Source organism: Desmodus rotundus, chromosome 1 (assembly GCF_022682495.2).
Source record: "Desmodus rotundus isolate HL8 chromosome 1, HLdesRot8A.1, whole genome shotgun sequence".
Lineage (NCBI taxonomy): Eukaryota > Metazoa > Chordata > Mammalia > Chiroptera > Phyllostomidae > Desmodus > Desmodus rotundus.
The window spans coordinates 68,031,698-68,045,948 of NC_071387.1; the positions used below are offsets into that span (position 1 = coordinate 68,031,698).

The following is a 14,251-nucleotide window of genomic DNA, read 5'->3' on the forward strand; positions in this document are numbered from 1 at the left end:
TCTGCCAATGAAAGCGCCCTGGTGGAAAAGGCTGGAAGGTACTGCTATGAATTAGTTTTCTTTTCTAACAATTAAAACGTGCTGCTGTCTCACCCGCCATGTTCACCCTTCCTGCAGGCATGGGCGGCAGCATACCATCATGCCCTCAAACGTCAACTATCAGGCGAACATGTGGGCCCTGAAGGAGGAGGGCTGTACGCACGTCCTAGTGACCACAGCCTGCGGCTCCTTGAGGGAGGAGATCCAGCCCGGCGATATCGTTATCATTGATCAGTTCATCGACAGGTGAGCAGTCCTCTGTGACACTTTAGGGGCCGGTAAGCTCATTCCCAGCCCACGTGAACAATGTGTGGGGGCTTGGAGGAGGGGCATGCAGGCCCACAGACTTGTTTTATGCTTTTCATTTTGGGGTTTTTTTAACAAATACAAAATAGAATAGTAATCATAAACTCCCAAGTTCCTAATTCCCAGGTTCAACATTTATCAATTCACTGCAGTTCCTAACTTTAAAAAATACAGATTATTTAAAAAAAGAAAAACAAAGAAATGACTTAATGTCTCCTCAGTGTTAGATGTCTAGGCAATGCTCTCCTTTCCCCTGTTGTCTCACATGCTTTCTTTTCATAGTTAGTTTATCGAAGAAAGGGCCGGAGGATGTCCACTGGTTACACACTAACGTGTTAATAAAATTCTTTGTCCAGAGGTTTCCATCCCCTCATTCCCTTTCATGTCCTGGGGATTCCCCCCACAAACTGGGTTTGCTGACTGCATCCCTAAGTGTCATCTGGTGTCTTCCACTGTCTTTGTCGTGAGTCAGTGGTCAGCTCCGGAGGCCTGATCAGAGCCAGTTTCATATTCTTGGCTGGAATCCTCTGCATCGTAACAGGAGGCATGTGATGTCCGCTTGTCTTCTCCTGATGTGAAGTGCCATAGTTGGCTCAGGAGCTAGGGATTTTGTGTTATTGGCACAAGTAATATATAACGTTTTCTTTACACCCCAAATTAAACAATAACAGGCTGCCAAGATCCTGAGTTTCTTCTGCCTTTAGAAGTTAGTTGAGGAAATCATAAGAGAAAACGGGTCTGGTGGGGATTCCTGTGCGTTCCCCCACCTTGCCCCATTCCCGGTGCTCCCAGGGTGCTCTGGACAGAGACAGGTAACTGTTCTGCACCTTGATCTAGAGGTGGGGAAGTGCCAGGGAGTATAAACCATTTGGTGGCTCCTGCCAAAGTCCCCCATTCGGTCACACCCCTCAGTCAGTCATTCTGCACCTTCCGTCTGTCATCTCTGAGCTTACTACACCCAGTGCCTCTCCTCTGTCTCCTGTTGTGGGAGGAAGGTTGTCCATCCCAGTTCTGTGTGTCTTCTGCCGTTCAGGGATTCATTATCATTTGTAGTCATTGGAAGCAGTCCTGATTGTTTCCACGTGAAATGAAACTATCGGATTCAGCCATGTGAAGTCGGCCATGCTATAAACTAGCAATGCTTGGAGATCCGCGGTTTTGTGTGGTTCGATCTAATACACAACAGGGTAGACTAAAAGCATTACATGCCCCTCCCCTGTCATTTTTCCTATCATTTTTTAGCACCTGACACTGTGTACATATTGTCCATCTTCTCCTCTAGAATTTAAGCCATGTGAGGGCAAAGACCCCTGTCTGTTCTGTTTGCCACTTTATCCCTGACACCCACAGTGCTGCCTGGGCTGTAGTTGCTCAGTCAGTATTTTTTGAATTTTTTTTTAAATCCTCACCCAAGGATATGCTCTTTTGATTTGAGAGAGAGAGAGAGAGAGAGAGATGTGAGAGAAACATCAACTGGTTGCCTCCAGTGTGTGTCTCCAACTGGGAATTGAACCTGCAGCCTTTTGGTGTATGGGCGATGCTCCAACCAGTTGAGCCACCCAGCCAGGGTAGGGCTGTAGTTTTTTGAGTGATTGAATGAATGCGATTACTTCAAGGGTAAGGGAGGCTGGAGTTTGTGTTTAGGGGACATTTTCATCAACATCTGTATGGCTGCCAGAGTCTGTGTGTTTGGAGATAGTAGTTTAAGAAAATGGTTTTAAAAAGTGTAAAACTCCATATTCAGAATGATCTGGATTTATAAAGTGTTACAGATGATACTGGAAAGGAAAGGCTGACGTGGGTACTCAGCCTGGGATTCGTTTGCCGCATCTCCCACGTTTTCCCCGTGTGTGTGCTCTTTCAGGAAAGCATGTGGGGCACGAATCTGCAGACTGAAGAGCGGGTGTCGCCATCAAGTCTGGTTTCGTGGAACCTTGGTACTTCTTAGCTGTGCGGCCTTAAAATCTTCTGGTATCTGTTTTCTGTCATCTGCTGTGTGTCTTTAGTCTTGCCTAAAAAGTTCAAAATCTCCAGCAAGTGCCTTTTGTGGCGTCTAGCAGGTTTACCTGCCCAGTGCCTGGGCGCCATTGCTGTGGCTTCGGGCGTGTTGGCTGAAGGAGTCCACAGTCGACATTACTTAGCAACAGCAGAGGAAAAGAATCACTAAAGGAATATCATTAAGAATGAAACCTCAAATTTTATATTGATTATATATCACAATAATAACATTTTGGGTGTTTTAGGTTAGATATTAAAGCTGATTTCACCCTCTTTTACTTTGTAATGTGGCCACTAGAAAACTTTAAGTGACACATGTGGCTTGCGTTGTATGGCCATCAGGGAGCATCTTCTGGAGGATACTGCCGCTGGTGGAGCCATGCAGTTTCCAGTTGCCCAGGCTTGGCACGTGCCCGTTCGCTGTAGGTTTGAAAGTCTCGTAGAAGAGCATCAGAGCTTTTTGCCTGGTGAGTAAAAAAGTGATGGAACACTTTTTTAACGAAGTAAATCTTGGTGTGTTGAGGCAGGTGACTGATGGCCCCCCTTGGTTGTGTCAGCTGGGACAGAACGGTGCGCTGGAGGCTGTGCTCTTGGAAGCCTGAGGTTCCCGTGTGGGCAAACCCACAGCCTCCACGTGTTTGACAGAAAGCTGCCCAGTGGATTATAACCCGGGTGGGGTGGCAGCAGCCCTGGCTTAGGAGGTTTTGTCTTGGCTCTGATTGGCCTTGGCTAAAATACTTTACCTGTGTGGCCCTTGGTCCTCACTTCAAAAATCAAGGGTTGAACTCCACCATCGCTTAGCTCCTTCTCCGTGCACTGTCCATGAATTCTCCAGGGACTGAGCTCGAACCATAGGTGCTTACCCGCTGCTATAACTTTGCCAGCGGGTCATTTTAGCAAAAATAGCCTCATTCTAAAGTGGTCTTCAGAGGCTCCCTAACACAAATTTCTGATAAAGAATCTGAATGGCTTGGTATGGCTATTCTTAGTTAATAGGTGGAGAACCAAAGCACGTGGCCTTCTCCACCCTCAGTGTCCAGCACAGGGGAGAACGGCACACCCGCCAGCATCTCAGTGGTTCTGTGCGTGCCTTAGAGGCCACAAGCTCTAAGGGTGACAGCTGGCTCTGGTTTTTATGATTGTTTTTAAAAACATTAGATATCTACTCTAAAAGTGAAGTACACCCTCGAACAAGTCTGACAGGCTAGAAGCTCTTTTAAGAAAACAGGTCATTCTCTTCTAAAAATCTTTTTTTTCCTCTCATGCACTGTAACAGCATTTGAAAAGCAGAACGTCTGGGCGTGAGCAGAGGGGAATCCTGGGTGTGTCTGACTGGAAAAGGCAGGACAACAGACAGGTTGGGGGAGGGGGTGGTTCCAGGTATTTCTGGGTGTGTGTAGTCGGTCCTTGCATCTGTTTCTCAGAAATGCAATGACTGAGCTAATGGTAAAAGTGAAAATAATCTTTCATTTGTGTTTAGGGAAGCCTTAGAAAACAAAATATATTGTGGTCTAGATTTCACGTAATAAAAGGAAGCGTTTTTGTCATTTTCCCACTTCGTTGCACAGTGACAGGTTTCTTGACTGCCCTGCCCCGGGTTCTGGGCTCCGTGCACTGTGTTCTTTACAAACCCAAAGTTAAAAAGGGCAGTTCATACCAAGAGCTTGCAGGTGGCTCGGGCACAGCGATCTTCCTCAGTGCCTTCTGTCTCTCGCCCTGTGGAGTTGGATGGATTCATTTCTTCTACCTTGGCGGGGGTCTCCATCCTCAGCCACAGGTCATTGGTTAAGAGAGGAGCCTATTCCACTTCTTGACAGTCCTTTGAACTGTCCATTTGAACTGGGGAAAGAACAACTGACCTTTCGTCTGTCCTAAGAGAACGTTGTGAGGCTATTTATGCTTTAAACAGGTCTCATAAGGAAGTTGCTCCAAGATTCGTATTTGGGGGTTCTTCTGTGGTTCAAACCCTTGCCTGTGCAGGGTTTACCTGGCTCTCACAGCGGCACCTGTGAGGAGCTGAAGTAAGACTCTGTGTGTGGGAGAGGGAAAAAACCCTCCTAAGTGAGTCATAGTCTATTCCCCTCCCTAGAATCACCTGTCCCCTTGCTAGTTGGTTCTGCTGTTACCGTCTCTCCTGGTGGTAACTCTTCTTTCTACAAAGCTCTGAGAAAGTCGCTCGCTGCCTGTGGCATGGCGGGGACCCCATCAAATTCTGAGACAAGATTTGGAAGTTTAGGACCATAACTATGGATTTACTTGGCTTCTGTTTTTGTTTTCAGCCTGGCATCTGTAAGGCACTACCCACCCTACTTTTAAAGCTTGACCGGACCACTGCACTATAAAGTGGAGCATAGACGTGATTTATTTTTTTATTGTCTTTTTTTTTCCATTACCATACATGTCCGCCACCCACAATCACCACACTATTGTCCATGAGTCTTTTTTCCTCGATCCCTCCCCCCACTAACCACCCCCTCCCCCCACTAGCTGTCATGTGCTCTCCATCTGTGAGTGTGTCTTTATTTTGCTTATTAGATCAGTTTGTTCATTAGATGCCACATGAGTGAAACCATATGGTATTTGTCTTTCGCTGACTAGCTTCATTTCACTTAGCATAATGTTCGCCAGGTCCATCCATGCCTGTCACAAAGGGTAAAACTTTTTTCTTTCTTATGGCCAAATAGTAATTCCATTGTGTAAATGTCTCATAGTTGTTTTATCTATTCATTTACCGATAGGCACTTGGGCTGCTTCCATATCTCAGCCATTGTAAATAATGCTGCAATGAATATAGGGGTGCTTGTGTTCTTTCAAATTAGTGTTTTGGGTTTCTTCAGATGTATCCTGAGAAGTGGGATCACAGAGTCAAAAGGCAGATCCATTTTTAATTTTTTGAGGTATCTCCATACTGCTTTCCATAGTGGCTGCACCAGTCTGCATTTCCACCAACAGTACACAAGGGTTCCTCTTTCTCCACATCCTCGCCAGTACTTGTTGATTTATTGATGGTGGCCATTCTGACAGGTGTGAAGTGATATCTCTTGTGGTTTTAATTTGCATTTATCTGATGACTAGTGAAGTTGAGCATCTTTTCACATATCTGTTGGCCATCTGTATGTCCTCTTTAGAGAAGTGTGTATTCATACCAAAAATTTGCAGGCAGCTGGGCCACATTGAGTTTCCTTTGCCCATTTTTTAATTGGGCTTGTTTGTTTTTTTGGTGTTGAGTTTTTTAAGTTCTTATAAATTTTGGATATTAACCTCTTATCAGATATATCTGTGAATATGTTCTCCCATTCTGTGGATTGTCTTTTTATTTTATTACCATTTCCTTGGCTGTGCAAAAACTTTTTAGTTTGATGTATTCCCATTTGTTTATTTTTTCTTTTGTTTCCCTTGCTTGAGGAGGTATATCAGATAAAATGTTGCTATAAGCAATGTCTGAGATTTTACTACCTGTGTTCCCTCTAGGATTTTTTATGGCTTCAGGTCTAACATTTAAGTCTTTATTCCATTTTCAATTTATTTTTCTGTGTGTTGTAAGAAGGTGATCTAATTTCACTTTTCTGCATCTATCTGTCCAATTTCTCCAACGCTATTTATAGAATAAACTATCTTTAGCCCATTGTATGTGCTTGAGAAGCAATTTCTAATGCGGTTTCAGCCTTTGTTGCAAGACAAGACTGCCCACTGGCTGCTTTTGTCAAAGCTTGGGGCGTTTGGTTGTCTCTTCCCGTTTTCCTTCTATTGCACGTCCTCCATTGTCAACCCAGTTACTGTTGAACACTTCTGCAGATTCATTTGTCCTGCGGGAGACCAATTATGTGGTCTTTTATTTTACCCTAAACTACTACTAACTGTCTGTGCCAGGCAAGGTGCACACAGGCAGAGCATTCCAGCAATTTCCACGCGACTTTTTTCCCCTTCACCATCATTCATAATTGTCATCATTTAAAAGAGTCCGATTCACCATATTTATAAGGCGTGTATTAAAAGCACAACTAGGCCCTGGCAGGGTAACTCACTCAATTGGTCCAGATACAATACACCAAGGTTGTGGACTTGATCTCCACTCAGGGCACATACATCATACTCCCCCCCCTCTCTCTCTGTCTCTCTCTCAAAATCAATAAATAAAAATTTATTTTTTAAAAAGGAAAATTAGATCTGTAAACTGGAAAGATGCCCCCATTATATTAAGTTTTTAAAAAATACAGGCTAATAGGACCTCTTAAAGTGCTTCACCATCAGAAACATCTCAAGGTAAAGCTAGCAAACATTAGTCAGGATATAAGGGTAAAAAATTTGCTTTTTAATAGTGGTCTTTATCAGCAATGCTTTGCAAAAAAAGATTTTTATTTTTCCAATGAGAAAAATACAACAAGAAAATTAAGATGAATGAAAGGAGAGTGTCATTCCTAGTGCCAGGTGTTTTCTGCAAACTGCTCGGAACACATTGGCCTTTGGTTTCTGAGGTCCCCAGTTTGATTCTGCTTGGAGAATGCAATGGGAGAAGCTCCAGCTGGGAAGTGAGGACATCCAAAATTTTTCCTGGGTCTGTCCCCAAATTCCTTTGTCACTTGGTATTCTCATCTGCTAAGTGAGGGTGTTGGATTGATCCCTAAGAGTTCCGATGTCCGCCCTCTGGAGACAATTATTTTCTCTCCAGAATTAGGAGGAGTTGGGGGCTGGTGAGCTTTTGCTGGTGATGCATGCTTACTCATCAGGAAAGTCCCGCTGTAAACATAGTGCTGAAGGATTATGTCAGGTTATTTCCACCTCCCAAAGAAACAGCCCTGCCTTGGGCTTCCCCTACGGTGTCGTATGTGGGGTTATTCTTTCTCACCCTGTAAGGCACCAGCCCAGGAGGTACAGGTGTCCCTGATGTCAATGACATCATCACTGTTTCAACTGATTGGGCAGGGCATGAATTCTGAGTAGAAATTGGAGTTTATTTTAAAGAATTAACACAGGAAGCCTTTGCTTAGCTCTTCCACTCCTGTCAGCTGCTATTTTAAACCCTTACAGTTCTCTTGCAGCTTCCTGGCCACCTCTTTCATTCTTGGTTGAGAATGTCACCTCCCTTCGCCCATTACTTGCATTCCTGTCCTCATCTTCTGGCGGATAGCTGTCCTGGAAGTGGGGGCAGCTACTCCCTCTGGGAGGAGAACTCTTCTTGTGTTGCACTCGGTAGCCTGGTTCTGTTACCACATCACTGTATGTCCTCGCTGTTAATAAAAATGCTGATAAGCGCCCAGTTTTTGAATTTCTAGCAGCTGCCACAAGTCAGTCTTTGTTTACCACACACCAGGGTACTTTCCCCATTTTATAGCTGAAGAAACTTTGGCTATTTGCTATTTGGTTATCTCCTAGTAAGTGGGACCCGTGGGCTTTGAATTGGGGTTAGTCTCCAAAGCCTGTGACCTCAACCACCCCTCACACAGAGACGTCCAGCTCTGCCCTTTCCCTCAAGGTCCACACTGGCTGCAGGACAAGGTCCCAAAGATACCTCACACTTCCCACACAAGATTAACTTATCCCCTCGATTGTCCTCTGACTCCACACTCCTCCTTCTCCCAAACTGCCCATTTTTTACGTGTTGAATTACTGAGTTGGTGACCTTCGCCCTGACCTCCACCCGGGGTCATTGCTGCAGAGCCTTCTCCCCTCCATGCCATCTCTGAGTCCTGTAGGTGGCTCCCTGGAGGCCCCCCCCTTCTCTGTCACCACTGCCCTTAAAGATTTGAGTCAGTTCTTTACATCACTTTTTCCCACCTTGACTGCCCTCAAAGCTAGTTTGCATACCACCACCTAATAAAAATAACAGAAATAAATACAGTCAGAAGTGTGCTGGAAACCAAGCATCTGCTCCCTTCTGTGGGGCCTTCCCCCTGAACCTGACCCTGGGGTATATGTGAATGGTGATGAGCACCAGCTTCTACCAGACTTCTGAATTAAATGTAGATGGAGGGAGGGGTGTCCTAATTTTTTCTGTAGAATACCTCACTCAGCTCTTCCTGTCATTTGATGTAATTTTTTCCTAGTTCCTTTTGTCATTGATGCTGATGATCTTTGATATGTACTTAAAAATATCTTGTCATCTTTGTGGTGGTTTCTTCCATTGCTTTTGTACTTCATATCCCTGCTCAATTACCTCTGCCCAGTAAAATATTAAGGTTTATTATCTGGTTACATCTGGTTTTCTGAACGTAAAGAAAGACATTGTGTCTGGGTAATTCTGAAGTGAAAGAAAATATTGAGCCCTTCCCACAGGTCAGGTGTTAGGCACTGAGTAATTACCATTCATATACCTACTGCTGGTGTCGTTGGTGAGAACTTTTTTAAAAGGCATTCTGACCCGTTAACGTTTAATATATACATGGCTGCCGTGGCCGGGCGCCTCAGCTGGTTGGAGCATCGTCCAGTACACCAAGAGGTGGCAGGTTTGATATCTGGTTGGGGTACATGCAAGAGGCAGCCGACCAGTTTTCTCTTACATCAATGTCTCTCATTCTCTCTCTCTCTCTCTCTCCCTCCCTCTCTCTCCTCCCTTCCTCTCTCTCTAAATCAATGAACAGAAGACCTCAGGTGAGGATTAAAAATATATATATATATATGTACATACAAATCCATGCCTTTCTAAGCAGCCTCCCCATTTGCATTTGGCAATCCTAAGAAAAGCACCAACCAGAGCATTTTTCTAGCCACTTATCAGGATGTGTGTGTATTGCTTACTGAGCAGCCTAAAGCAGTGGTTGAGCAACTGTCCTGTGGGACATTGTAAATCTGTAAGTAGGTTTGTTACAGCTTCATGTGGTGACCTGGAGCAGTGTCTGATACTTTACAGTGAAAACAGAGCTGACGGTCCTTACTATGTCCCTGGTGCTAATTATCACAGTGGTAGGCGGCATCCCGGACATACCTTATTATCCCCTTCTACAGGTGAGAAAACTAAGGCCCAAAGACATTGTTACTCACCACCTGCGTCAGAGTGAGGATTTTTTTTTTTGTTCTTGCACAAGTGCTCTGCGTGCTCTATTTATCAAGACCTTATGAAAAATAGACAATATGAAGGGAAAACTGTTACCTGTTAATTGAGCAGTTTTACCTCATTGGGATATGAACACCCACTTTTCTCCTTTCCTAAGGCACCCTGAGGAGGTAGGGGCAGGCATTAGATCAGGGCGGGAGGATCTTAGTGATGTTGGTCCAAGTTCATAACCTTTCAGTTCCTTCTGGTTAATAGAACAGATTCATTCCATTTCTTAATTTGCTGCCATTTGTGCCAGAACTCCTGCTTTCCCCACTGTAGTTTCAAACTCTTTTCTTTTCCCCAAGTGCCCTTTGTACCCCGACTCCCTGACCCGAGTGTTCTAGGCTTTGAGCCCTTCACTTATGTACATGCTCTTCACCGCACTGTCCGTAAATGCATATGTGCACACCCGCACAAATACATTAAGAAGGAGCCAATTTAGAAGGCTGCTTCTTAATCCTCTTGGTCTTAAAATTATGCTGGTTGTCTAGGGTAGTAATATCCTTTTATTCTAACCAATTGGTTACTTGGCCTTAAATTTTTTGTCATCCCCGCCCAGTTATATACTTTTGGTTTTGGTATTCTAACTAAAATGACATTCAACATGCACATCTTTGTTTTAAGAGTAATACGTGTTTGTAATGAGATGTAGATGGTGCGGGAAGATATATGGTAAACAGCAAAACTCTCCTATGTTTCTGGTAGATGTGTGCCCTGCTCTAGCCCATTGAAAGGCAAATTGGTGAGATCCACTATCAAACTTGATGATGCACCTGGCTGTTGACCCACATAGTTCGTTTTCTTGAGAAACACATGCACAGTGGAGCTCAAGCGGAGATATTGGTTATGACATTTTTAATCACCCGTTTATTGGATAATAGTGAAAGTTCCGGTTTGTTCATCCATGGCATTCTCTGCAGCACGTAAACAAATCAAGTGGACTTGTAGCTGCTGGTACAGAGCAGTCTCCAAGATACGTCATTAACTAAATCAAGCACATTGTAAAACAGTCCATATTGTATGCCATTTATATATTTTTAACACAAAGCAAAACTATCTTTGTGTGACTACATAGGAATTCTAGAAAACTTGCTGTCTTCCCTTTTAATCATATCCCAGCTTTCCACACTCACAGTCAGACATCCACCACGGTCTTCCTGACAGCTACACACTGTTCTGTTGTTGGATATCTGGTTTATTTCAGCTGGCCTCTAAGTGGGAAGTTCGATTGTTTTCAGCTTCCTGTAAGTATTAAGTGTATGTACTTAGTTAGCATGTGTGTGTCCTGTTGTCTTGGTGTGAACATAGCCTGTGGGGTAAATGGCCAGCAGAACTACTGGCATCAAGGTGGCTGTGACAAACTTGCTGGAGAGAGGCCCGTTTCCCTCAGAGCTCGGGCTCTAATGAAAAGAGGGTGATGTGATAATTGGGTTCTAAAAACGGAACTTGTCTCTGTCCATGCACATTCCTGTTTGAATATCTTTTTTTATTATATTGATTATGCTATTACAATTATTCCAGTTTTTCCCCCTTTGCCCCCCTCTGCCCAGTACCCCCATTGCCACCAGTCATTCCTGCCCCCCCTACCCCCCATCCTTAGTTCATGTCCATGGGTCACGCATAAAAATTCTTTGGCTTCTTTATTTCCTATACTGTTCTTAACCTCCCCCTATCTATTTTCTACCTACCATGTATACTTTTAATCTCTGCACCTTTCCCCCATTCTCCCCTTTCCTCCTCCCAGCTGATAATCATCCAAATGATCTCCATATCTATGAATCTGTACTGTTCTGTTTGTTTGCTTAGTTTGTTTTTGTTTTTTAGATTCAGTTGTTGATAGTTGTGAGTTTGTTGTCATTTTACTGTTCATAGTTTTGATCTTCTTTTTGTTAGATAAGTCCTTTAGCATTTCATATAATAAGGGCTTGGTGATGATGCACTCCTTTAGCTTTACCTTCTCTGGGAAGCACTTCATCTGCCCTTCCATTCTAAATAATAGCTTTGCTGAATAGAGTAATCTTGGTTGTAGGTCATTGCATTTCAACACTTTGAATGAAAACTTCATTCATTCAAATACTTCTTGCCAACCGTTCTTGCCTCCAAAGTTTATTTTGAGAAATCATATGATAGTCTTATAGGAACTCCTTTGTAGGTAACTCTGCCTTTCTCTTGCTGCTTTTAAGATTCTGTCTTTATCTTTAACCTTTGGCGTTCTAATTATGATGTGTCTTGGTGTGTACCTCTTTGAGCTCAACTTATTTGGGACCCTCTGCTTCCTGGACTTGTCTATTTCCTTTCCCAACTTAGAGAAGTTCTCTGTCATTATTTTTTCAAATATGTTTTCAATTTTTTGCTCTTCCTCTTCTCCTTCTGGCACCCCTATGATTTGGATGTTGGCCCTTTTGGAGATGTCCCAGAGTCTTAAACTCTCCTCATTTTTTGAATTCTTGTTTCTTCAGTCTGTTCTGTTTTAATGTTTATTTGTTCCGTGTGTTCCAAATCTTTGATTTGAATCCTGGCTTCCTTCCCTTCAGTGTGGGTTTTGTGTTGATTTTTCTTTATTTCCCTTAGTGTACCCTTCATTTTTTCCCTTGTGCTTTTGGTATATTCAATGAGATCTTTGAGCATTCTGACCACCAGTGTTTTGAACTCTGAGTCTGATAGGTTGGCTCTCTCTGCATGACTTCATTCTTTTGGGGGGGCTCTGTTCTGTTCCTTCGTTTGGACCATATTTCTTTGTTTCCTCATTTTGTCAGCCTCCCTGTGTCTGTACGAGTAGAACCCCTTTGATTTCTAGTCTTAGTGCACCTGTTAAGTTGTATGGGGTGGAGCCTTAGGTATTCGCCAGGGCAGGGCACCCTGCTTTGCTGCTTTGTGGGGAGGGGTCAAAGAGGGGACAGTTCCACTGCTGACTGAGTTCTGATGACTTGCGTGGCACTCGCACCTTTTCCAGGCATTTCACCCATTTCCCTTATGAGACTGGCACCTCCCTAGCTGCTGTCCTACTTGTGGTTCCCAGGGTAGGTGAGTCTGCGTACGTTCCAGGCTCTCCTAAGAAACCAGCAATTTCTCCTGCCACCGCGTCCCCCACTGGTTTTTACAGCCAGAAGTTATGAGGCTTTATTTTCCTGGTGCTGGAACCCTGGGCTGCGTGGTCTGGCCAGGGTCTGCAATTGCTGGCTCCCAAGGTGCCCCCCAATTTTTATCCACCACATGTGAATGTGGGGCCACCCGTTCCTCCCGGTTGCTGCTGCCTGGCTGCCACCATGCCCTGTCCTCTCTGCCCTGTCTCCACCTTTCCTGCCCATCTGGATGCATTAGCTTCTTTAAATCCTTGGTTGTCAGACTTGCATACAATTTTGGGTTTTTGCATTTTTAAGTGACGTGGTGGATCAGTTCCCCTGAGCCACTACTCTCCTTTGCGCAGCCAGCAGTTGGCCCTGCTTCACTGGTGAACTGATTGACTCATGTTCCTGCACGCTGTGGTTGGTGTGGACATGTGCCGTGCTTCTGCTATGCAAGTATTTCCCTTTACTTATTTGCAACTCAGAATTTCCTCAAAGGAAAAAGATTAAAAAAGGCTGTCTCTGAGTCGATTCAAGAGCTTGATCCAGAAACAACCCACCAGTCTGTCTTTCTGTGGGTTTTCTTCCCCCTCTCTTTGAAAGTGCCCAGTGTTCTCTCCTTGGTCTCGAGCTCACATCATTTTGTCTCCTTCACTCCTCCTTGGGCAGTTTTTTGTTTGTACATGAACTTTTCTTAGCACGCGTCCCAGTCTGACAACCTTGAGCAGTTTGCTGGGTACCCTTGACTTGACCCTTACATGTGTCATCCTCTGAGGTTTGGAAATTTTCCATAAACGGCAGTGATGAGTGCTGAGCACTTGCTTCTCGTGTTCTAATTCAGTCTCTGCATAGAAGGTGGGTCGTATTAATGGTATTAATTCCCCATTTTAAATATGAAAAAACTGGTATACACTGAGGTATAGAGAGATCAGAGTGACTATCTAAAGGCACACAGCTGATGAGCCAGCCAGATCCGTCAGTCCCTTAAGTCTGTTTTCCGGTGAATGTCCCAAACTAATGGGGAGGTGAAATTGGCAGTCACCTGGCTGAGCTGGGAGGGTTACAATTAAAGCAAGAATTAGGGTCAGACCTTCGTCATCAGTTTTTTATTACTGTAGAAACCGTAACTGAGTTAATGATATCTTAAACCACATAAGCATCTGTGTTAGTTTCCTACTGCTGTGCTAAAACAAATCACCACAAACTTAGTGACTTAGACAATGCAAACTTATTATCTTATAATTCTGTAGGAGTCTAATGTAGGTGCCACTGACTAAAATCAGGGTATCAGGAAGGCTGCATTCCTTACTGGAAGCTGGGGTGGGGGAATGTTTCCTTGTCGTTTGCCACCTGCATTCCTTGGTTTTGGCCCCTTTCATCTTCAAAGCCAGCAATAGTGGGTTGAGCCCTTCTTGTACTCTGATGTTGACTTTCTGCCTCCCTCTTTCACATGTAAGGGCTCTTGTGATGACATTGAACCCATCCAGTTAGTCCAGGATAACTTTTCATTTTATTGTCAGCTAGTTAGCAACCTTAATACCATCTGTAGTCTTAGTTCTCCTTTACCATGTAAAATAACATATTCACAGGTTTTGGGCATTAGGATGTAGATATCTTTGCATAGGAGTAGGTGAGGCTTTATTGTGCCTGCCACCACTTGTCACTTTCACAAGCCATTAGGATAGCCACGACTCCTGAACACTCTTGTCCTTGGTCTAGGATGCTTCCAGCAGGAGTGTGATCCTTCACATTCTTCTCAGCACAGCTTCCCATCAGGCCCAGCTTTGGGCAAATTTAACCATGGACCCTG

General features: G+C 44.1%; 1 protein-coding gene across 2 annotated transcripts in view; it reads left to right on the forward strand.

Moving 5' to 3' along the window:
* MTAP (methylthioadenosine phosphorylase) overlaps positions 1 to 14,251 on the forward strand; it is a 52,358-nt gene that overhangs the window by 17,719 nt on the left and 20,388 nt on the right. For both annotated transcript variants that reach the window (XM_024558365.4, XM_024558364.4), the window contains exon 4: positions 118 to 285. In XM_024558365.4, the coding sequence (XP_024414133.1) occupies positions 118 to 285 (168 nt within the window). The remainder of the gene's footprint in view (positions 1 to 117; positions 286 to 14,251) is intronic.